Source organism: Natator depressus, chromosome 8, assembly GCF_965152275.1.
Source record: "Natator depressus isolate rNatDep1 chromosome 8, rNatDep2.hap1, whole genome shotgun sequence".
Lineage (NCBI taxonomy): Eukaryota > Metazoa > Chordata > Testudines > Cheloniidae > Natator > Natator depressus.
In genome coordinates this window covers 83,421,578-83,446,517 of record NC_134241.1, presented here as the reverse complement: position 1 = coordinate 83,446,517, position 24,940 = coordinate 83,421,578, and the positions used below count along the sequence as shown (strand labels likewise).

Genomic DNA, 24,940 nt, shown 5'->3' with positions numbered 1-24,940 from the left:
GTCATCAGTCTTAAGCAGAAATTGCATAGTAAAATCTTGTGGTGGTTAAGCACTGTACTTCTGTTCAGAGCATGCCTTAAGATATAATAAACAATATACTTCCCATCACCTAAGAAGCAAAGAACGTAGAAGCACAGAAGAAAAATGGAAGGGAAAAAGTCAATGATCAACATTAGAGAGGAAAATAAACTCCATATTTACTGCTGAGTCTCAAACTTCTGGAGCAAAGTGACCATAGATCACTAGCCATCTGGGGCAGTAGTTCATTACAAAAAAAAGCAAACAGAAAACAACGCATGCTCCATGAATTCCTCAGATTGAGATTTTCCAAACAATATATTCTGGCAGATGCTGATTTCTAGGCAGAATGTTGTTGTTATTGGCATTAAGGTTGTAAATACATGTAAAAGGTTAATTTAAAACAGGAGAAAAAAAATCAATGCTTATATTACACTTTTTTTCTTTTCTTTTTTTCAAGGCCCCAGTGCTACAACATGTAGTGCATTGCTGGACCCACACACAGCCCCACTGAAGTCTTGGGTTCATGTGCTACACATTGCAGGATCAGGACCTAAAATAGCTAAAACTTTTAAAAACACTTATAATTATTTTGCAACACTTGATGCAGTATGTGTTTAGAAAGATGAATGTATGTCTGTATTTAAATTTTAATGTGTTCTAAACCACTCCAGTAGTTCTTAAGCCTCCAAGAAGCTTTGCATTGTGAGCATGTTAAATCTCCTATTCCTTTATTTTAAACAGATGTTTCGAGGCATTGCTCAATGTGGCTGGAGATCACAATCTAGTCAAGCTGCTGAAGTGTCACATCAAATTAAACCTGGAGCTGGCTTTAGTTTTGGTAAGTAGTCTGTGGGTCTGAAGAAATGTTGCTGAGCAGTTTATATGTAAAATTTGTTACAGTCTAGAGAAAGTAACTATCCTTCAGTAGCTCAGGAATGTGTTCCGTATTGTTGCAATGCAGGGTGATGCTGTAGTTCAGGTTGAGAAAACACTTTCATATGAAAGTCCTATTTTCATTTATTGTTATCTTTCTTTTAAAAAATATTTTTTAAGAGCCAAAATTCCTCTCTTGGTCAGGTCAGAAAACCCGTGTGTGTATGTATGTGGAGTTGGATTTTAAAAAACAAAACTCAACTTCTTTTGGAGTTCTTCTGTGGTGGAATCTTTCTGCCCTTGAATAACTAACTCAAATTGCTTTCTTTTGAAATATAACAGTTTTCATGCTCCTTTAAGACTTTGTATTTGAAAGAGTGTAGTTTAGATGTAATTTAAGTTATAGCAGTTTAGATTTTCAAAAGTCTGCTCAGGTCACTTTCTGTAACTGTAACCACATACTGAAGTGTGATTCTCTGCATCTGTTTGTGTAGTTTTCATTAGTAATAAGAAAGATATAGTAGTGGTTTGGTCCTGACAATGTTTTGGACCTGTAGTTTGTCTCTTTGAAGTGTTGTACATCAAGTTTATATGAACTCTTTAAATAGAGGCATCCTTTTAAATTGAGATGAAAGTGGCTGAACAAGGACTTCCTGTAATAGTATAACCATCTTAACTTTTCAACTTACTACCTATTCAGCGGTTATGTTACACTGTAGTCTAATGGCGTAATAAATTCAAATAATTTAGCAGGTGTATGAGTTCATCCTGATATGAGCTCATAATTATAATTGAAGTGTCGTTATTGGAGAGGCAGTAGCTAGATATTTGGAAGAGTATGAGATATACTGCTTTGAAAATACCTGATTTCTGCTGCATTGTTAACATTAAGCTGAACTGGGACTGCTCAGTATTTGGTTCTCTGAGATCGTTTGAGGGTCCATGCTGGCCGGGGTCTGAAAGACTTGGCCTGCTAGTTTCAGCTTTGGTTTCCCCTACCAAAGCAGGGTATATAAGGAGTATATGATGAGAACATAACTGCATTATACCCCACTAAAAAATTCCGGGTTTGCTTGGGCTATTCTATAGCAGGGTATTTCTCCCAGTATGGCTCAGCTCTTTTCACACAGGACTAATAGGCACTCAGCAGAATGAAACTATAGGTGTAATAACAGGTACCATGAGACTGCCCATCCTGGCCTTGCTGCCGGTTCTGTCTAACATCGCCCTTCCTGACATCAGGCGACAAGGCGCCTTGCAGAATTTGCTCCTTAAAGTGCAAGACGTGCCCCATCTACCCTTGTTTAAAGATGTGTTTAATCCATTGAAACAATGTCTTAGCCCACGGCATCCCATTTGGACAATTCTAAGGAAACTCAATATCGCCCTCGGGGCACATACTAGGTGGCAAGGACAAGCTTCAAACATAGCCAGTGCCTATCTCGTGAGAGATCCAGCACTCCAGCCCCCAAGTTTTGACCTTCCAGGTCATCTTTGGGTAAAGTTCAATTGCTTCAGTTGTGGAGTGATCACATGTGCTGCTAATGACTATAACTAGCGCCTTTGTGACTCCCCACTTGGCTGCTATTGTCAGTTAGAAGATGTAGGCCACATACTTGCAGGCTTTATCCATTGGCAAGCCTGCCCCTTGTGGACTTGCACACTGCTTTTCTGTCAGGTATTAAATGTTTAAGATACTTGGACTAGCACACTTGATTTCATAGAATCATAGAATCATAGAATATCAGGGTTGGAAGGGACCCCAGAAGGTCATCTAGTCCAACCCCCTGCTTGAAGCAGGACCAATTCCCAGTTAAATCATCCCAGCCAGGGCTTTGTCAAGCCTGACCTTAAAAACCTCTAAGGAAGGAGATTCTACCACCTCCCTAGGTAACGCATTCCAGTGTTTCACCACCCTCTTAGTGAAAAAGTTTTTCCTAATATCCAATCTAAACCTCCCCCATTGCAACTTGAGACCATTACTCCTCATTCTGTCATCTGCTACCACTGAGAACAGTCTAGAGCCATCCTCTTTGGAACCCCCTTTCAGGTAGTTGAAAGCAGCTATCAAATCCCCCCTCATTCTTCTCTTCTGCAGACTAAACAATCCCAGCTCCCTCAGCCTCTCCTCATAAGTCATGTGCTCTAGACCCCTAATCATTTTTGTTGCCCTTCGCTGGACTCTCTCCAATTTATCCACATCCTTCTTGTAGTGTGGGGCCCAAAACTGGACACAGTACTCCAGATGAGGCCTCACCAGTGTCGAATAGAGGGGAACGATCACGTCCCTCGATCTGCTCGCTATGCCCCTACTTATACATCCCAAAATGCCATTGGCCTTCTTGGCAACAAGGGCACACTGCTGACTCATATCCAGCTTCTCGTCCACTGTCACCCCTAGGTCCTTTTCCGCAGAACTGCTGCCTAGCCATTCGGTCCCTAGTCTGTAGCGGTGCATTGGATTCTTCCATCCTAAGTGCAGGACCCTGCACTTATCCTTATTGAACCTCATCAGATTTCTTTTGGCCCAATCCTCCAATTTGTCTAGGTCCTTCTGTATCCTATCCCTCCCCTCCAGCGTATCTACCACTCCTCCCAGTTTAGTATCATCCGCAAATTTGCTGAGAGTGCAATCCACACCATCCTCCAGATCATTTATGAAGATATTGAACAAAACCGGCCCCAGGACCGACCCCTGGGGCACTCCACTTGACACCGGCTGCCAACTAGACATGGAGCCATTGACCCGTTGAGCCCGACAATCTAGCCAGCTTTCTACCCACCTTATAGTGCATTCATCCAGCCCATACTTCCTTAACTTGCTGACAAGAATACTGTGGGAGACCGTGTCAAAAGCTTTGCTAAAGTCAAGAAACAATACATCCACTTCTTTCCCTTCATCCACAGAACCAGTAATCTCATCATAAAAGGCGATTAGATTAGTCAGGCATGACCTTCCCTTGGTGAATCCATGCTGACTGTTCCTGATCACTTTCCTCTCATGTAAGTGCTTCAGGATTGATTCTTTGAGGACCTGCTCCATGATTTTTCCAGGGACTGAGGTGAGGCTGACTGGCCTGTAATTCCCAGGATCCTCCTTCTTCCCTTTTTTAAAGATTGGCACTACATTAGCCTTTTTCCAGTCATCCGGGACTTCCCCCGTTCGCCACGAGTTTTCAAAGATAATGGCCAAGGGCTCTGCAATCACAGCCGCCAATTCCTTCAGCACTCTCGGATGCAACTCGTCCGGCCCCATGGACTTGTGCACGTCCAGCTTTTCTAAATAGTCCCTAACCACCTCTATCTCCACAGAGGGCTGGCCATCTCTTCCCCATTCTGTGATGCCCAGCGCAGCAGTCTGGGAGCTGACCTTGTTAGTGAAAACAGAGGCAAAAAAAGCATTGAGTACATTAGCTTTTTCCACATCCTCTGTCACTAGGTTGCCTCCCTCATTCAGTAAGGGGCTCACACTTTCCTTGGCTTTCTTCTTTTTGCCAACATACCTGAAGAAACCCTTCTTGTTACTCTTGACATCTCTTGCTAGCTGCAGCTCCAGGTGCGATTTGGCCCTCCTGATATCTTTCCTACATGCCCGAGCAATATTTTTATACTCTTCCCTGGTCATATGTCCAACCTTCCACTTCTTGTAAGCTTCTTTTTTATGTTTAAGATCCGCTAGGATTTCACCATTAAGCCAAGCTGGTCGCCTGCCATATTTACTATTCTTTCGACTCATCGGGATGGTTTGTCCCTGTAACCTCAACAGGGATTCCTTGAAATACAGCCAGCTCTCCTGGACTCCTTTCCCCTTCATGTTAGTCCCCCAGGGGATCCTGGCCATCTGTTCCCTGAGGGAGTCGAAGTCTGCTTTCCTGAAGTCCAGGGTCCGTATCCTGCTGCTTACCTTCCCTGCGTCAGGATCCTGAACTCAACCAACTCATGGTCACTGCCTCCCAGATTCCCATCCACTTTTGCTTCCCCCATTTGATTGTGTAGATGCAATTGCAATAAATATTTAGTAGTTGGTTGAGCAACCTACAAATAAAATACATCTGGAACGTCTGTATCTTCTGTGTAGAAGACTGTTGCTTAAAGACAAGGCCCTATATACTGTGTAATATGTCAGGAACCTTGGAATTAGGGGGCAGGAATCCACCAAGCCCTCACTTTCTTCATCCCCCTTCTCTGTTCCAATCAGTACAGTGTTCCTTGCATTATTCATTTTGATAATAAATTAATTTTTTAAAATATCTTCCCCCCACTGTGACCTAGAAACCTCTTGGTGCCAACTGACAGAGGTCACAATAGTATATCGGATTATAGGTATCCCCTGGGTTCTCCAAAAGTTAAGACAGATCACTAGAAGGCAATAAACAGATTCTAGGCAGAAAGTGGGTAGTAAACACTTATCTTTCTGGCTGTCCACTGTGTATTGTATGCCTCCAGGCCAATTCAATCAGCATAAAAAACAATGGATATACTTGGAGACAGGCTATGTTTGCAGTCTGGGCCAGATGCAGGCCCAAGGATTTACAAAGACAAAGGAACCCCAAGATAAGCCTCTCAGGACCTTCTGGGCTAAGGGACCATATTCTGTAACTGCATAAAAGAAGTAGAGAGGAGATTAGATTTCATCCTTCAGTCTGGGAAGACAAGCTGATCTTACGAAAGGAGGGTCTAAGCCAATGGTCACCAACCGGTTGATTGCGATCGACTGGTCGATCCTGGAGACTCTCCCAGTGGATCGCGATCTCCAGTCACTAAAAGTCTGGCTGTGTGGTTTAGGAGGGCTGCCGCTAAGGCAGGCTCCCTGCCTGCCCCACTCCACTCCCAGAAGCGGCCGCATTTGGGCGGCGGGGAGACGGCAGGGGTCTCCGTGCACTGCTCTTGCCTACAAGCACCACCCCCAGAGCTCCCATTGGCTGGGAATGGGGAACCGCGGCCAATGGAAGCTGCAGGAGTGGTGCCTACAGAGAGGGGCAATGTGTGGAGACAAGTGTGTCCCCCTTCCCCCCCCCCCCCCCCCAGGGGCCAGGCCGGGGTGCATCGGCCCCTTCTGGGAGAGGCGTGGGGCCAGGGCAGGCAGGGAGCCTGCCTTAGCCCTGCTGCGCCACTGACCAGGAGCTGCCTGAGGTAAGTGCCGCCTGGCGGGAGCCCGCACCAACCCCCAGCCCTGAGTCCCCACCCGGAGCCTGCACCCCAAACCGCCTCCTGCACCCCAAACCCCCAGCACTGAGCCCCCTCCTACACTCCGACACTCTGCCCCAGCCCGCAACCACACTAAGGGCAGATGGTGACGAGGTGTTTCACAACCCTGGGTACCGCTGGGAAGCATCACGCCCACATTGACATTTTTAATGTTCTTTAGATCACTGCATCATCAATAAATAAGTGCATTGTACATGTAGTTAGGTGAAAAGTGGAGGTTTATGCTCTTAGGTAGGGGAAGGCTGAGCCTTTTTGGCCCCCAGGAGGCAACTGAGGATGTTTTTTCTTTTTCCTGCCCTTCAGGTGGGAGCAGATCTAAGTTCCCTGTAAGCTGGGCAGCAGCCTATTTAACGCTGTGCAGGCACTCAGGGAACCGGCCTGGGGACCTGCCAGCCCCAACTCTGCTGCGGCATGGCCCCAGGCATGGCCGGGGAAGGGGCGCCTCTCCTGCAGCCTCAGCCCTGGAGCTGCCGCTGCGGGGAGAGGCCCCTCTGCCCCCCAGCCCAGGTGCTGCTGTGGGGAGAGATAGCTGGTGGGGAGTTCTCTTTCCCTGCCGTAGCCCCGGGGCAGCTTGCACTCCAAACCCCTCATCCCCGGCCCCACCCCAGAGCCCTCACACCCCTGCACCCAATCCTCTGCTCCAGCCCTAAACCCCTCAACCCTGGCCCCACCCCAGAGCCTGCACCCCTAGCTGGAGCCCTCACACTCCTGCACCCCAACCCTCAGCCCTCCCCTTGAGCACACCCCACCCCAACTCTGAACCCCTCGGCCCCACACCCATCACATGAATTTTGTTATGTGTGTCACACCTCACCTCCATATTGGTACACATAACATTCATTCTGCACATGGGTGGGAAAAATTAGAGAGAACACTGGAGTAGATCAGTAGTTCTAACAAGCAGTAAGACTAACTAGAATTTGTGACTAAAATGTTTTGTTTTCTAGAGCTCAGTGATGAACAGAGAGAGTTTCAAGCTACTGCTCGTAAATTTGCTAGAGAGGAAATCATCCCTGTTGCTGCACAATATGACAAAACTGGAGAGGTTGGCTTGCCATATTTTTGTGGGGAAAATAGGTGTGGATATTCAACATTTTCCAGTTCTGCAGAAATTAATTGAATGACTGAGGGTGTAAATACTTTCTTTTCAGTATCCTGTTCCCCTTATAAAACGGGCATGGGAACTTGGTCTGATGAATTCACACATACCAGAAAGTTGTGGTGAGTAAGCAGCTTTTTTAAGCTTATAAAATAAGAGAAATGAAGAAGAATGATACAGAGGACTTTTTTTTTTAAAGGTAATGTTGTGTGGTTGGTACAAAATAAACTACTCCGAATTTGAAGACGTAAATGAATAACAGGTATATTCAGTAGGCAAGCTGACTTGTTCAGTGCATGATTAAAAATTCCTAGATATTAAAAGACAAAATGCACGAATACAACAGCATTCACTAACATAGTAGAGGCTGGGGGCTTCTACTGGAAAAAACATACAGCATTATCATAGAATCTCAGAATGTAGAGCTGGAAGGGACATTGAAAAGTCATCAACTCTAGCCCCCTGTGCTGCGGCAGGACCAAGTAAACTTGGCCATCCCTGACAGGTGTTTGTCCAATCTGTTCTTAAAAACCTTCAGTGATCGGGATTCCACAACCTCCTTTGGAAGCCTATTCGAGAGCTTAAATGCCCTTCTATCTAGAAAGATTTTCCTAATATCTAACTTAATTCTCCCTCACTGCTGATTTAAGCCCATTATTTCCTGTCCTACTTTCAGTGGATGTGGAGAGCAATTGGTCAGTCTTCTTTATAGCAGTCCGTAACAGTTTGAAGACTATCAGGTTTTTTCTCCAGACTAAATGTGTTTAGTTTTCTTAACATTTCATCATAAATCAGGTTTTCTAAACTTTATCATTTTTGTTGCACTACTCTAGACTTTCTCCAGTTTGTCTGTGTCTTTCCTAGTGTGGTACCCAGGATTTGCACAGTACTCAAACATGGGTCTCACCAGTGCAGTCTGAGTTGGGCAGTTACTTTCCATGTCTTATATTCGACACTCCTGTTAATATAATGATAGCCTTTTTCGAAGCTGGATCACATTGTTGACTCAAATTCAATTTGTAATCTGCTAGTGCCCCCTAGGTCCTATCAGTTCTATCAACTAACCAAGTATTCCCCATTTTGTAGTTGTACATTTGATTTTCCTTCCTAATTACTTTGTGCTTGTCTTTATTGAATTTCATCCTGTTGATTCAGACCAATTTTTCTAATTTCTCAATGTCCTTTTGAATTCTAATTCTGTCCTGCAAAGTGCTTCCAACCTCTCTCAGCTTTGTGTCATTGGCAAATTTTGTAAGCATTCCTTTCACTCCATTATTCAAGTCTTTAAAGAAATTATTGACTAGTATCAGACACAGGACTGACCCCTGTGGAACTTCATTAAATATGTCCTCCCAGTTTGTCAGCGAACCCTTGATAAACTACTCTTTGAGTAGTCTTTCTTTCCAGTTTTGTACCAACTTTATAGTAATTTCATCTAGACCACATTTCCCTAGTTAGCCTATGAAAATGTCTTGTGGAACTGTGTCAAAAGCTTTACTAAAATCAAGAGATACTATGTCTACAGCTTCTCCTCATCCACTAAGCCAGTAACCCTGGGAAAGACAAAATTAGGTTGGTTTGACATGGTTTGGTATTGACAAATCCATGCTGGCTATTCCTTATAACCCTATTGTCCTGTAGGTGCTTACAAATTCGTTGTTTAATAATTTGTTCCAGTATCTTTCCAGGTTTCGGAGTTAGACTGATGGGTCTATAATTTCCTGAGTCATCTTTGTCTCCTTTTTAAAGATAGGACTATGTTTTCCCTTTTCCAGTCCTCTTGAGTTCTTGATGATAATTGCTACTGGGTTCGAGATTGCTTCAGCTAGTTCTTTAAGTACCCAAGGATGAATTTCATCAGGCCCTGTGGACTTGAATACTTCTAATTTATTTAAATGTTCTTTAACCTGCTCTTTACATATTTTGGCTTTTCTTCACCCTTCTTGTTAATATTTGTGTTGAAGTAACGCCCTTTTTAGTGAAGACGGAAGCAAAATAGGCATTAAACACCTAACCTTCTTGATGTCATCAGTTATTAGCTCTCCTTCCCCGCTAATTAGAGGACTTAAGCTTTTCTTTGTCTTTTTTTCTTACTTTATTGTATTTAAGGAACCTCTTATTGCCTTTTATGTCCCTTGCTACGTGTAACTTATTTTGTGCCTTAGTCTTTCTGATTTTGTCCCTTCATACTTGTGCTGTTCTTTTGTACTTCTCTTTTCATCCTTTCCACTTTTTGTAGGATTTCTTTTTGATTTTCAGGTAATTGAACAGCTCCTGATAGGAAAAATACTTAAAGAGGCCAGTATGGCTCTATCTTTCCTCTGCATCAGAATAGTTTGCAGTTGTGCCTTTAATATTGTCTTCTTGAGAAACTGCCAGCTCTCCTGAACTCCTTTATCTCTTACATTTTCTTCCTATAAGATCTTACATATCAGTTCCCTGAGTTTGTCTGCTTTGTTGAAGTCCATTGTCATTTATATTGGTGCTCTCATTCCTTCCTTTCCTTAGAATCAGGAAATCTATTATTTCATGATCACTTCCATCCAAATTGCCTTCCATCTTCCGATTCACAACCAATTCCCTCTCAAGTCTAAAATGCCTGTCCTCCTGGTTACTTCCTTCACTTCCTGGATGTACGTTTCCCCAGTACATTCCAAGCCTTACTGGAAATTGTGTTTTGCTGTATTACTTTTCCAACAGGTGTCTGGGAAGTTAAAGTCCTCTATTACTACTAAGTCTTGTGTTTTTTGGATATTTCTGTTTGTTCTAGAAATGCCTTCTCCACCTCCTCTTCCTGATGTGGTGGCCTATAGTAGACCCCTACCATGACCCTTTTCCCCCTCTTTTATCTTTACCCAGAGACTTTTTCAGCTGGTCTGCCTCTTACCTTTTCATGGACCCCAGAATGCATATATTCTTGATGTATAATGGAACACCTCTTCCCTTTTTTCCCTTCCTGTCCTTCACGAATAAGCTATACCTCTCTATACCAATATTCCAGTCATGAGACTTATCCCACCAAGTTTCTGTGATGCCGGTTTAGTCATCATTTAGCTTATGAACGACTCTCTTCCACTTCTTCCTGTTTATTCCCCAAACTCCTTGCATTTGTGTATAGAAATCTAAGATGTTGAACAGTTTCCCCCACTGATTTCTCTTTTGTTGCTCCTATGACCTTACTGTAATTTTCCATGTCCCACTGCCCCTCCAACACCTAGCCTTCTTTTAAGGTTGCTTTCTTTATGCCTATCTATGGGCTTTGGTCACCTGCCACCTTTTGAATGTAGTTTAAAGCTCTCCTCACTAGGAGATTTTCTTCCCCTTCCATGTCAGGAGGACCCCATCTCTTCCTCGCAGATTTTCTTTTGTAGTGTGATTTAGAAGAAGGTACATAGTTAACTTCAGTGATTATTATTTTTATTTTTTTAAACCAGGGTATTTTTGAAGGAATCTCACTACAGTGTCTAAATATAATATGGAATTAATCAAGAGTGATCGTTGTAGAAGAAATCATTTTGTTGCAGGCCTCAAGTCTGGTAACAATGTGATGCAATCACAAAAAAAGACACTATCCTCTGTAGGCTTTAAAGGACTACTCAGGCTGACTATGGAAACTGGAGGTTAGATTGAGACCTAGCAATTTAGGGCCAGATTCTCTGCTATGGCTGGCATCTACTTGGTGTAGTAGGGGAAGTGTCAGGGAGCTGATTACTTCCCAATTTCTCTGTCTGTCTTGGCCTAGGCCAGGGGTGGGCAAACTTTTGGCCTGAGGGCCACATCGGGGTGTGAAACTGTATGGATGGCCGGGTAGGGGAGGCTGTGCCTCCCCAAACAGCCTGGCCCCCTCCCACTTCCCACCCCCGATTGTCCCCCTCAGAACTCCCAGCCCATCCAATCCCCCTTGCTCCTTGTCCCCTGACTGCCCCTTCCCGGGACCCCCTGCTCCAAACCGCCCCCCTGGGGACCCCACCCACTATCCAACCCCCCCCACTCCCTGTCCCCTGACAGGCCCCCCCCAGGACTCCCACGCCTATCCAACTGCTCCCTGTCCCCTGACTGCCCCCCAGGACCTTCTGCCCTTATCCAACCCCCCCGCCCCCCAATGCTGCTCAGAGCAGTGGGAGTTCACAGCCTGGCCGGAGCCAGCCGCACTGCCTATGCGGCTGCAGGGGAGGGGGGACAGCAGGGGAGGGGCTGGAGGCTGAAGGGCCGGGCAGGACAGGCCTGTGGGCCGTAGTTTTCCCACCTCTGGCACAAGTCAGAGCAGCCTAAGGGCTGACCCCAGAGGGACCATTCACCAATTGGAGACTATTTGGAGCACATTCCTTTCATTTGGGCCAGAAGGGGGATGGTGTAGGAGTCCACACTGCCAGCTTTTCAGCTCAGAACTCTTATGCTCCAGGAAAATTCTCGGCTGGCTGGATAACAGCTAGAATCTGGAGGCACAAGGGTCCAGTATGGAGGGCGGAGAGCAAGAGTATTGACAACAAGAAGTTCATACAAAAACACTTTTGTCTCAGTTCTTTGTAGCTTGCCAAGAAGATCACTCGCAGAAACCCTGGAGTGTGAAATTTTATTTTTTAAAGTCTTACTTGTTTGGCAAAACTCTAAATTCTCATGCCTGGGGAATTGACTATTTGGATAAAATGTGATAAATACAGACATATCCAAGGGGATATGTTTTTCATATTTCCTTGAATTTGTCTGTATAAAGAATTGTTGCATGCTTTGGCTGTAAACTATTTTTGGTAAAAAATAAACTATTTAACTGTAGGTGGACTGGGCCTTGGCAGTTTTGAAGCTTGCCTTATTACAGAAGAATTAGCTTATGGATGTACAGGGGTCCAAACTGCTATTGAAGCAAATTCCTTGGGAGTAAGTCTTAACATTTTTTTCTACTATTTTTGACTAGAGTTTATAGAATGCTGTTCACTATTTTAAAAGAATAAATCTTCTCTTGTAGCAAATGCCAGTCGTCATTGCAGGAAATGAGCAACAGCAGAAGAAATATTTGGGGAGAATGACTGAGGAGCCATTGATGTGTGTAAGTGTAGCTGCTACTTTGTCGAATGCTTATGGTCCATGATATCTTATTTTGCTTTCTTTTGAAGAAAATGTAAAGGGATATGTACTTAATTCAAATAGGTATTTAAATATAACTAGACATCACAATTTACTGTAAGGTCCGGGATAGTAAGTAGAACACATTCAGTTAGCAAATAGAAGTTATCTGGAGTACAGTCAACTAGAAATCCTAAAGTAGTTGTTTCAAAATCTAACTTCTATTTCAAGAAGAGGAGTTCGGGGTGGGAGGTGGAAAAAAATCACATTTATGTAATCACAGGCAGATTTCAGAAAATAATTAAAAATATGGCCCAACACCTAAAGGCATAAAAACAAGCTGAAGTACTATAAACTCTCAGTAGCTGCTGTATCTAGAAGATAGTGAGGATTCAGATGTCTACTTCAATAAAGGCTGCATAAATAAGCAGCCAAAAATAGAGCATTACAAAAGAACAGGATAAACATAAAATATTTCTTTGCACTTTTAGCTCCAGATTTCAAAGCACTTTACACTCTCAAATATGGAAATTAAGGCACCAAGTATGCGTGACCCTGAACAAGTTTCAACATGTATCATATTAGTGTATATATATTAATGTATCATATTATCATATAGAACCAGATTGATAAATATATCTGGACCGCTTGGTAATAGTGACCATAATATAATTAAATTTAATATCCTTGTGGCAAGGAAAACACCACAGTGGCCCAACACTGTAGCACTTCATTTCAGAAAGGGGAACTACACAAAAATGAGGAGGTTAGCTAAACAGAAATTAAAAGATACAGCGCCAAAAATGAAACCCTTGCAAGCTGTATGGAAACTTTTTAAGGACACCATAATAGAGGCTCAACTTAAATGAATACCCCAACCAAAAAAGAGCCACCGTGGCTAAACAACAAAGTAAAAGAAGCAGTGAGAGGCAAAAAAGATATCCTTTAAAAAGTGGAAGTTAAATCTTAGTGAGGAAAATAGAAAGGAGCAGAAACTCTGGCAAATGAAGTGTAAAAATATAATTAGGAAGGCCAAAAAAAATTTGAAGAACAGCTAGTCAAAGACTCAAAAAAATTATAGCAATGTTTTAAGTACATCAGAAGCAGGAAGCCTGCTTAAATAGCCAGTGAGGCTACTGGACAATCAAGATGCTAAAGGAGCACTCAAGCACAATAAGGCCATTGCGGGGAAACTAAATGAATTCTTTGCATCGGTCTTCACAGCTGAGGATGTTAGGGAGATTGCCATCCCCATGAGCCATTCTTTTTAGGTGACAGATCTGAGGAACTGTCCCATATTGAGGAGGTGGTTTTGGAATAAATTGCTAAACTAAACAGTAATAAGTCACCAGGACCAGATGGTATTCACCCAAGAGTTCTGAAGGAACTCAAATGTGAAATTGTAGGCCGACTAACTGTTGTCTGTAACCTATCATTTAAACCAGCTTCTGTACCAAATGACTGGAGAACCGCTAATGTGACGCCAGTTTTTAAAAAGGGCTCCAGAGGTGAACCCGGCAATTACAGGCCAGTAAACCTGACTTCAGTACTGGGCAAAATGGTTGAAACTATAGTAAAGAACAAAATTGTCAGACACATAGATGAACATAATTTGTTGGGGAAGAATCAACATAGTTTTTGTAAAGGGAAATCATGCCTCACCAATCTACTAGAATTCTTTGAGGGGGTCAACAAGCATGTGGACAAGGGGGATCCAGTTGATATAGTGTATTTAGATTTTCAGAAAGCCTTTGGCAAGGTCCCTCACCAAAGGCTTGTAAGCAGTCATGAGATAAGAGGGAAGGTTCTCTCATGGATTGCTAACTGGTTAAAAGATAAGAGACAAAGGGTTGGAATAAATGGTCAGTTTTCAGAATGGAGAGAGGTAAATAGGGGTGTCCCCCAGGGGTCTGTACTGGTCTCAGTCCTATTCATATTCATATTCATAAATGCTCTGGCAAAAGGGGTAAACAGTGAGGTGGTAAAATTTGCAGATGATACAAAACTACTCAAGATAGTTCAGTCCCACGCAGACTGCAAAGAGCTACAAAAGGATCTGTCAAAACTGGGTGACTGGGCAACAAAATGGCAGATGTTGATAAATGCAAAGTAATGCACATTGGAAAACATAATCCTAACTATACATATAAAATGATGGGGTCTAAATTATCTGTTACCACTCAAGAAAGAGATCTTGGAGTCACTGTGGATAGTTCTCTGAAAAAAATCCACTCAATGTGCAGCAGCAGTCAAAAAAGCAAACAGAATGTTGGGCATCATTAAGAAAGGGATAGATAATAAGACAGAAAATATCGTATTGCCTCTGTAAATCCATGGTATGTCCACATCTTAAATATTGCGTGCAGATGTGGTCACCCCATCTCAAAAAAGATATCATTGGACTTTGGAAAAGGTTCAGAAAAGGGCAACAAAAATGATTAGGGGTCTGGAACGGCTGCGATATGAGGAAAGATTAATAAGATTGGGACGTTTCAGCTTGGGGGAAAAAAGAGAACTAAGGAGGCGTATGATAGTCTATAAAATCATGACTGGTGTGGAGAAAGTAAATAAGGAAGTGTCATTTACTCCTTCTCTTAACACAAGAACCAGGGTCCCCAAATGAAATGAATAGGCGGCAGGTTTAAAAACAAACAAAAGGAAGTATTTCTTCACATAACACACAGCCAACCTGTGGAATTCTTTGCCAGAGGCTGTTGTGACAGATAAGACTATAATGGGTCAAAAAAGAACTAGATAAATTGGAGGCTAGGTCCATCAATGGCTATTAGCCAGGATGGGCAGGGATGGTGTCCCTAGCCTCTGTTTGCCAGAAGCTGGAAATGGATCACTTGATGATTACCTGTTCTGTTCATTACTTCTGGGGCACCTGGCATTGGCCACTGTCGGAAGACAGGATACTGGACTAGATGGACCTTTGGTCTGACCCAGTATGGCCATTCTTATGTTCTTATCTATTATTGAAGTTTTATCAGCATAGTAAACCAATTAATCACTCAGTTGCTTGGACTCATTTGACCCTGTGTGGTTTTTTTTGTTTAAATACTTAGAGGACGGCATCAGTAAGTAGCTTTTCAATACCCTAATCCCAAATGTGTAAATTTTAGTTTTGGTAGTCCAAGAAACTTAGCTTTATCAATGGTGTCTCATTTATCACAAATTCGCAATACATGTGTTTAGTATTCTTATTCGTCACAGTGGCTTATTGTGAGCTTCCACCCTATCGGAGCCTATACAGAATAGAGCACCACTAGTGTTGTGGTATCTTTAGTCTTAAGATTTGCTTTGTACTGTATCCGAAAGATAAAACTAAAGTTTATATGTGAGCCCCACTTTCCTGATGATCTTTATCAATAGTGTCTTAGTAAAGGGCTTCACCAGGTCCTTGATGGGATCTATTAGGAAAAACAGTTCAAGTTTGCATGTAGAGAGTAGAACGTTAGATGAATATGTTTGCACGTGTTTATACTGTATGTACGTGTGTATGTGTGTGTATGTATTACATACTTGACAGCCCGCTGTTTGTGTGTATTTGTAATGAAAGGCTAATTGCCTTTCAGAACTGAGCATAACAGTAATTTTTTTGGCAAGAAGTATGAATGCCATCTCACTCAGTGTTATTTCTGATACTATGATGCATGGAGGGTGGAAAGACAGCATTTCTTTAATAGCTAAACTAAGACATGCCTCATTGTGACACAGGGGCTCATTTGTGCTTCACTGTGTCAGCAGCCCTTGTCATAATCCTGACACAGGCCTGACATAAACACTGTACCTAATATGTCATATCTGTATTTAAAAGTTGGCATGTAAGTTATCATTAGAAAACTAATAACTCACTGATGATTAACATTTTTGCATGATGTATGTAGTGGATGTATATACAAAATTCTAAATATGCACCAGAATTATATTCTTAAACTGTGTTTGGCATGTAATGCATAAGCACAGACTGCCTTAGACAAAGCCTGGTCTTCAGGCAGACAATGAAGGTACATGTTCGGTAAATAAAACTATCAAGTCAAGTGCAGGAGGAGATAGCATGGCGTCTATGCCCAACAGGAGAGAAGTTTGGTCTGGTTTTACTTTTCGAAAAATACATTGCAGATGTATTTACTTGTATATAAAGATGGGGGCTGAACCTCAAATGATAAGCAATTGAATCAAATGGTAATATACAATACTACTGTATTACAAGATGGTATAGAGTGGAGGTCTTCTCTGAAAACTAATGACACACTAGTGATTAATCTCATTGTGAAATGTATGTATTAATACTATCTGAGGAGATAGGGATACATAATGATATTATGCTTAAAGTCTGTAGCCAAATAGGGAGAAACAAGCTTCCTTCCAGATAGGAGAAAAGGCCTCTATTTGTCTCCTGTGTAAATTAAGCATGGCGCAATCAAAACAGCGGAAGCCCTATTTACGTACAGGGGGATGGGAAGACCAGAGGAAAGGAAAAACAGCATGAGGTCATCCTGCCTCTTGAAACAAAGTAATTGAACTTTGAAAGATATAAGCAAAGAAAGAAGCCATCTTTGGCATCCATCACTAGACAGACACAAGGGAACAGAGCTCTTGTAAGCTAAGAAAGGTGGGTCCTTCAGTGAAGGAGGGAGATAGATTTGAAGTCCCTGGGAATTGAATATAGGTGAGAAACCTCATTAGGCAAAGATCTTTCACCCAGGAAGACAAGGGGAAGCTAGCCCCTTGTGCTTCTATGGAAGGTCCTGACTGAGAGGAAGTCAGCCATGGCTGGGGAAAAAGGAAGACTGGTGAGAGAAACCATCTTGAACAAATCCTGTACTTTGCTAGCTTAAGTTTGAGACTTTTCGATTCGTTTGTAACACTTTATAACATTGTTCCTTTTTCTTGGTACCAGTTAGCCTATGTCCTATTGTAAATAAATTTGTTTTATTTTTACTATAAGCCAATTCAGTGCTGTGTTTAAAGGGAAAGGTGTATTTACTCCAGTTAAGTTAATAAGCTGTCATGTGCTTTTGTGTCGTTAGAGGAACAAACAAACCTTATATTTTTCTGAACTGTCCAAGAGAGGGCTGGACATTAGAGAGCACAGTTTGGGGAACAATTAGGATTGGGAGTGTATTGGGATCACCCTGCAAGTATTAACCGAGGCTGCAGAAAGCCACATAGGGGTGACCGGCGTGTTGCAGGCAGGCTGCTGGGGTCAGAGTTGCAGGACCAGAGCTGCAGATATACATAGGCACTCAGGGCATGACCTGCATGTTGTTGCTGACCGTGAATGTCATGGCTTGGAGTTACAGTAGCAAAGCATTTGAGGCACCCAGGGTTACAGGGCAGGTGGTTACTCAACCCCTCGCTATTCCGGATTGCATCCTGAACCCTGTGACGCTCATACAATTGGGTTTTTTGTACTCAATAGAAGAAATACAAACACTGGACTAAGTTCTACACTCTGACACACTGGTATACTCTTCTGTATCAAATAAGGAACTTTCGCTATTCAAAATTATACTGGTATCTGAGTCTAAATTTTTTTCTGCTGTAAAAGTGTAGCACAGACTGCATTACAAGCTTCCCTGTGTTCCATCAGTAGTGTGACTTAAGCATATCCTTTAGGGACCATATCCTAGAGGTGAGAGGAAAGTGCATTCCTTTTTAATCCATGTGTTTTCTGCCAACAAGGTGCCATTTTTAGTAGTGCACAGTCGCTTACATCACTGGATTGAGACCACCTTTTTTTTAATATAGGCTTCTGAATATCGAATACAAACTTTCAGTCACTATCAGCCTGGGCTGGATTCAAATTAGCAGCTTAAAAGTGAGGTGGTTTGTATTCTGATGATAATTTTAAGAGCCAGTCAGTCCCCCAGTAAAGCACTGTTACTATACACAGACTGAATTATTAACAATTTTTACATTATGGTGCATCAGGGATATAAAGATAACAGGGGAGTCTTAAAAAATAAAATAAAATTGAGTTGTTACCCACATTACTTACTACTTACCTATTATTTCAAAAAGTAAACTGCACAGTATAGCTTGTCAAAATTTTCCACAATGTCTAGTAATTCACTTTGGAAGTTTAAACCTATTAAACATATTTTTGCATTTTATCTATTCTTTTTGGTAAGGCTTCTTTTAATTCATTTGTGGAAACACATTGAGTGAGATGAAAAAATCAAGACCATTATAAGTAATAGTTTGGTACCTACACAGTGTGATAGTCTATTCAGTCCTCGTCATAAAATGAAGTGACTTTTGTTATTCTGTGCCTTGCTTTGCTTTTTTTTTTTTTTTTTTTTCCCCCTTTTAGGCCTACTGTGTAACAGAACCTGGAGCAGGCTCTGATGTGGCTGGTATAAAAACGAGAGCTGAGAGGAAAGGAGATGAATATGTCATTAATGGTCAAAAGATGTGGATCACCAATGGTGGCAAAGCTAACTGGTACATTAACTGCTTATTAATTGGCTTTACGGTTTCAATTACTTTGTGTTCAGCCCTTCACCATGTTTTATATGTAACAGAAAATTTCCTCTGACTAAGATAAGTATTAGGCTCTCTTTTATGATCCCTCTTCTAAATCTTCATGTTCATTACATTCTATTTTGAGCTGTGATCAATATATCACTACAGAATTTTGCAGCTAACAATGCACACTTTAGTGCCCCACAAGATCTACTAAGGAAACCACCAGATAACAAAACTACTCAAAATTTGTTTGATAGCAGCATGATTTAAAAGCCAATTAATTCTATCTATTTTTAAAGGGAGGAAAAGTACAGAGAATGACTTACTTGCACAGTACTCAAAAGAACTTGTCTTATTATTCATTACTCTGCCTTGATTGTATACATGGTCATTGAGCATAGTTTTCTTCTAGCCACATATACAGCTATACGACACGTGTCACTTCACACACAGATGGTTATAAAAAAAGTTACATTTGTGTGGTGTCTTAAAGAGAATACTTTCCGAGCTATCCCCAAATCTAGATGTTGTTGCCTTGAAGTCTGAAAAGAGCATTTTTATTTTTTTTTAGAAGTACAGTTCTCTCATCCTGACCTAGTTAATATCTTGTACAACCTGCTTCAAAGAAATTGGCTTAATGGTTCAAGATCTTTAAGGAGGAACCATTTAATACCACCTAGCATATATCTTATGTCATCAATGAATACTACAGGAGGTGACTTATAAAATTTGTTTCATTTTTCTTTTAGAAATGAGCTGCAACTTAGACCTAGAAGAATAAAATTAATCCCTTCCATGAGACTAAAGGTTTTCACACAATCACCTCCTCCCCTAATCCTTGATCTGCTGTGAAATGACCCATCTCTGCAATAGCTTTTTCATAACCTTCCTAAAGATAGTAACTAATATAATAAAAAATCACATTGCAATATGAGGAAACGGTTCTTTGTATCAGTTATTTGTTTTGTGTAATTTTGTTGGCACTTCCAGTACACCCACCACTGTGGTATGTAAGTGCCTCAGTAGAAATATTTCCAATTTAAAGCAGGCTGTCTGTTGTTCATGTCATCTGCCAGAAGAAAAGAACTTAATGCCTCCTTTTAAGAATCTCTTGATAGGGTTAATGTAATATGGTAGTTAGTATCTATCTAAAAAAAAAACTTGTATCTGTTTATCTCTTAATCATGAAGACAGGTTTGAGTCACTCAAGTTACTGTGTGTTTGCACTAGGTATTTTTTGTTAGCTCGTTCCAGTCCTGATCTGAAGGCCCCTGCCAGCAAAGCCTTTACTGGATTTATTGTGGAAGCAGACAGCCCTGGAATCCAAATTGGAAGAAAGGTGGGGTGTATATGCATAGATATTTATAAGAGTGCTAGTTAGGTACTAGGAATTGCACTTCTCAAAAACAGTAATGATACTATTAATATGAATGCTTTTTAACATATTAGGTATACAACATAATTGTTCCTAGCACAAGAAAACATTTTTGTACTCATTGCTATTTCTATATTATGACTCATTTTTAAAGATGTTTGAAATAAATTAGTGGTGACTTACTAGGTCTATCATATTAGTATTATGGGTTTATTTCAAGTCAACATGAGGCTTGGTCACCTGGATGGTTTTAAAAAAAAAAAAAGCCTGCTTTGATCTTGTTTACACTGGTGTAACTCTATAACCATGGAGTTACACCACTGCACATAAGAAATATGTGAAATCAGAATTGCACCTAAGACCAACTTTTCTTGTAATCAGAGGACTTTCTTTGTTTTAACTGCTGATCTGTGTGTGTGTGTGTGTGTGTGTGTGCGTGCGCATGCACGCAAGGAAGCATGACTGATGGGAGTAAGGAAGGAGCAGCTTATCTGCAAAACCCCACACCTTGAATTCTGTCTGAAAAGATTTTACCTATTGTTTCAAGTAACACCTAACTATTGAAAATGAAAAATTACTTATCCTCTATATTTTACTGTTGTGTATTTGACATAACTACATGTATAGTCAATTTCATTGGATCCTCTGCATAGAGAGCCAGTCTCTTTTTCCTGTTTGTGTGGGTGTTTAAAAGTAGCATGGAAAGGGAAAAATGTGATTGCACACCCACAAAAATTGTGAAGGGGAAGGGGAATGACTCATGGGCCAGTGTGGTACCTGAAACCATTTTGCCAACTTGATGGGTAACTTGAAATGTTCATTTATTTAGAAGAGGAACATATGTCTCTCCTTTCTTTTCCTGACTCCCAGCCATGGCTGTTCTGCCACTTGAACAGCACCAGTATATGCAGCAGGTGGAGCCATGCTGCAGATCAAATTTGTTGTTTTACATTGTGGAGCGGTATCATAAATTCTGTTTACTGATTGGTCTATTTCTTGGGGGTGATCAAAGGGACTCTATCATATCAACTTAAACCTGAAATTTATATATTTGTATTTTCTCAAATAAATCCAAAATTAAAACAACCTTGTACAAAACAAACTTCAATAGAAACATTTTTGACTTTATAACATTTCAGTAGAATCTATTTCTGAAAGAACAGTTTCTCTCAAAGAGCTTGTCACTAAAATGTTTTATTGCTAGTCCATGAAACTGCTTTAGAAAATGGCTGTAAGCAAAAGGTGAAACTAGCGATTTTTCATTGTACTAAGAAAAATAAAGGGAATAAAAAGCATAAGGAAAAAAATTATTGATTTTTAAAAAAAAAAAATCATTGTTTTAATGAACTCCTTGAGTGTTTTTAGCATAAGTAAAGAAATTGTTTTTGGTTGCTTGTTTATCAACCAGAATTAACTCTTCAAGGTTAAAACCACCAAATGCAGTTATGTCAGGGCAGTTGTTTAAATTTTTGCTCTCAAGAGAGCTAATCTGTCTTTTGTTTAAAAATATGGCTTATAAAACAAAGGGCAGGAATGCACACAGTGGTTAATTGCGATGCAAATAGGTATTTGCATGTGGAGTTACTCAATATGCATGTCTGAGTGCTCTGTGGGTGCATCTGGTGTGTTTAACTTTGAAAACTTGGTTGAAAAAATCTGTTTCAATTTCTTTTCAAGTAAATCAAAATTTAGAAAACATGTCATGCCATGGAAGTATTCAGTTCCAGTTATACCTTTTGTAAACTTCTTTTTCAGGAGATGAATATGGGTCAGCGCTGCTCAGATACAAGAGGTATTGTCTTTGAGGATGTGAGAGTGCCCAAAGAAAATGTTCTAAGTGCTGAGGGAGTTGGTTTTAAAATTGCTATGGGAGCTTTTGATAAAACCAGACCTCCAGTAAGTAGCAGCAATAAGGTGCATTTTTAATAAAGCAAACAAAAAAACTTAAGGTAAAAGTGGAGAATTCAGATTTTACTATGTACTGTATTTGAACTATACAGGTAGCAGCAGGTGCTGTTGGGCTAGCACAGAGAGCATTGGATGAAGCTACTAGGTATGCTTTGGAAAGAAAAACCTTTGGAAAACCAATTATAGAGGTAAGTTAAGCAAAAAGTTACAAGCCACAGTTTTGTAGCATGTGCTGTTAAGGTACTCTATTTTCATGGGACTACTTTATAGTATCTGTCTGCTCTCACTCTGCTTTTTCAAATGGGAAGGTAGAGTTCAGCACTCCATATAAAACCATAAATAAAGCTAACCAGGTACTAACTCCAGAAACTTTTAAAGAATGAATTGGTAAATGGTAGGTCATTTCAAAGCAATGTGCTGGGGCTGAATTACATCAGCCAGCTACTTCAGTTTCCTTACTTATTGGGCAGGCAGCTGCAGGGGAGAGAAGACGTGATACCAACTTTTCTTTTTGATGTAAAGCAGGATACAGACTGCATTAATAATATAGCTAAACGGTGCAGTTCAAAGCTAAATTTTGTAATTAAATAGGTTTTAATTTTTAATTACCGTATATATAAGCTGACCCCTTCCCCCCCCCCCAAGATGGATAAGTAAAAATGGAAAATGTTTATGACCCATTCATAAGCTGACCCTATAATTCAGGGGTTGGAAAACTTTGGCTCCCAGGCCATCAGGATAAGCCGCTGGCAGGCCGAGATACTTTATTTACCTTGAGCGTCCGCAGGCACGGAGGTAAACCTAAGTAAACAAAGTATCCCGGCGCTCCAGCTGCTTACCCTGATGGGCTGGGACAGCAACTGGTGGGGAAATTTTTTTTGGGGGGGGGAGAAGCTGGGGGTCAGGAGAGTAACTCCTGTGACCACCGCCCACATGACCCACCCCTAGCCCGGGACCCCCACACTCTCCCCATCCCATCCCTTCCCACCTTATCTGGGGAGAGCCAGGGAGGATGTCTCTGGCCTGGCTGGAGCTGCTCTGGCAGGCCGGGCGGTGTGGCCGCAGCCTGTTCCAGCGGGCTGGGCCGGGCAGCGCGGCTGCAGCCTGCCTGCTTCAGAGGCTGCAGGGAGAGCAGCGTGGCGGAGAGACTCTGGCCCCACCTCTTCCCTTCTGGCTCTGCTGGCTGTACTGCCTCTCCTTGCTTCCTCTGTTGGGGGGAGGGGCTGTGTCCCACCTCTCCCCTCTCTCTATACCCGTTCATAAGCCGACCCCCTTCTCTGATGCTTCCCTTTTTTACTACAAAAAATTCAGCTTTTGGAAGAGTATATATCGTACTTGGAACTATGCCCCGAGCTATAGGTGTGAGATTCTGCCATTCCCCATCCCATAGCATATCTCTGAACAGAATTAATTCCATATGCTGCTTTGCCCACAATATTAAAGAAGCTACATTGTTTCTTTTGTATTCACTGTAGAATCACAACTAGGCAATATTAACCTGCTTTTATTTTAACAATCCTAGCACCAAGCAGTGTCCTTCATGCTGGCTGAAATGGCAATGAAAGTGGAACTAGCTAGACTGGCTTACCAAAGGGCTGCTTGGGAGGTTGATGCTGGTCGCAGAAATACTTACTTCGCGTCCATTGCAAAGGCATTTGCTGGTGACATTGCAAACCAACTAGCTTCAGATGCAGTCCAGATTTTTGGAGGAAATGGATTTAATAGTGAATATCCTGTAGAAAAACTAATGAGAGATGCCAAAATCTATCAGGTAAGTAAAACAAATAACTAAAATATTACTATAGGGATTGTATTATGTCTACAAAATGAGCTAGTGGTTGCTTGCTTTTAAAATAGACTACTAAATAAAATTTGAAAAGCTGCCTTCTCCCTGCCCACCTCACTTTTTTGTGTGTGCAGGTTTTGCTTTGCACCTCTGGAGGTAGGATGCATCTTCTAGGTAGACTGGGGAAGGAGGATAGCTTTGTGACTGGCCTAGAAGGCAGCTTGGGACTTGCAGTGCCAAAGAACCCTTCTGCTTTGTCCTCCCACACCATCCAAAGGCACAGAATCTCCCTTATCTCCATCACTGAACTTGTTTTAGCCAAGGTTAGGCAGCATGTCGTAGCAGCGCTTCATTCACTCTGTTGCCCCCATTTTGGAGGGAGCTGGGATGATGGATTGGAAAAAGCAGTTCTGGGCTACCCAAGGAGTGAGGAAGGGGAGGATATTTGGCTTTGAGAGGCAAAGTAGCTTCCTAAATCAATGATGAGCCTTGGCATGTATTATCTGAAACTAAAGTTGATGACTGTCACTACTCCTTTTTAGCTCTTAGAATTACTCTTGAGACCTGAGAGAGGTGCTACTTGTGCCTTCAGTTTTTAGGGCACTCTCATATTATGTGGATATTTTTATTCTGGGACTTGAGTGTCTCTTTCCAAGTAAGAGCCATCTTTCTAAATGCTATCTTAAGTCTGAGCACAGAAATGTTGGCATAGCAAGCCTGCATGTAGGCTAAAACACCATTCTTAAACTGGCTTAAACATGCTTTGTCCTGACCCCACACTACATGGCCAGTACTTAAGTAGCCTGAATTAGTTTTAAGCAAACATTCTGAGCCCAATTCAGATAACTCTTAAACTAAGCCACAACATAAAGGGCTGTGTAGTAAAAGGAAGGCTGCCCCTGTTAGCACTTTGTTGGTATAGCAGGTGTCCAATGTTATCTTAGTAAGCTCCTCTGCAATGCTACTGTGGAAGTTCAGTGAGGCTCAAGTTCACAGCAGGGAGCACCTGCTTAGGCACGGTAAGAGGAAGCTGAGACTGAAAGGAAAGAAACCAAAATGTAGAGAAGAATATAGACTTTAATCCCCCACTTCAGTCTGTTTGTTCTTAAACAGTTTTTAAGGAAACTGAAAT

The 24,940-nt window shown here is 41.6% G+C and overlaps 1 protein-coding gene and 1 non-coding gene across 4 annotated transcripts in view; both read left to right on the top strand.

Annotated features, from left to right (window-relative positions):
• ACADM (acyl-CoA dehydrogenase medium chain) overlaps window positions 1-24,940 on the top strand; it is a 42,921-nt gene that overhangs the window by 4,828 nt on the left and 13,153 nt on the right. For 2 of the 3 annotated variants that reach the window (XM_074961511.1, XM_074961512.1), the window contains exons 2-11: window positions 763-859; window positions 7,050-7,147; window positions 7,254-7,323; window positions 11,976-12,076; window positions 12,165-12,245; window positions 18,585-18,715; window positions 19,970-20,078; window positions 21,870-22,010; window positions 22,115-22,210; window positions 23,545-23,793. In XM_074961511.1, the coding sequence (XP_074817612.1) occupies window positions 763-859; window positions 7,050-7,147; window positions 7,254-7,323; window positions 11,976-12,076; window positions 12,165-12,245; window positions 18,585-18,715; window positions 19,970-20,078; window positions 21,870-22,010; window positions 22,115-22,210; window positions 23,545-23,793 (1,173 nt within the window). The remainder of the gene's footprint in view (window positions 1-762; window positions 860-7,049; window positions 7,148-7,253; window positions 7,324-11,975; window positions 12,077-12,164; window positions 12,246-18,584; window positions 18,716-19,969; window positions 20,079-21,869; window positions 22,011-22,114; window positions 22,211-23,544; window positions 23,794-24,940) is intronic. The other variant, XM_074961513.1, reaches the window with a different exon arrangement.
• On the top strand, window positions 24,283-24,375 carry LOC141993085 (small nucleolar RNA SNORD45). The gene has a single exon (XR_012640780.1). It is a non-coding gene; the product is annotated as a small nucleolar RNA SNORD45 (small nucleolar RNA).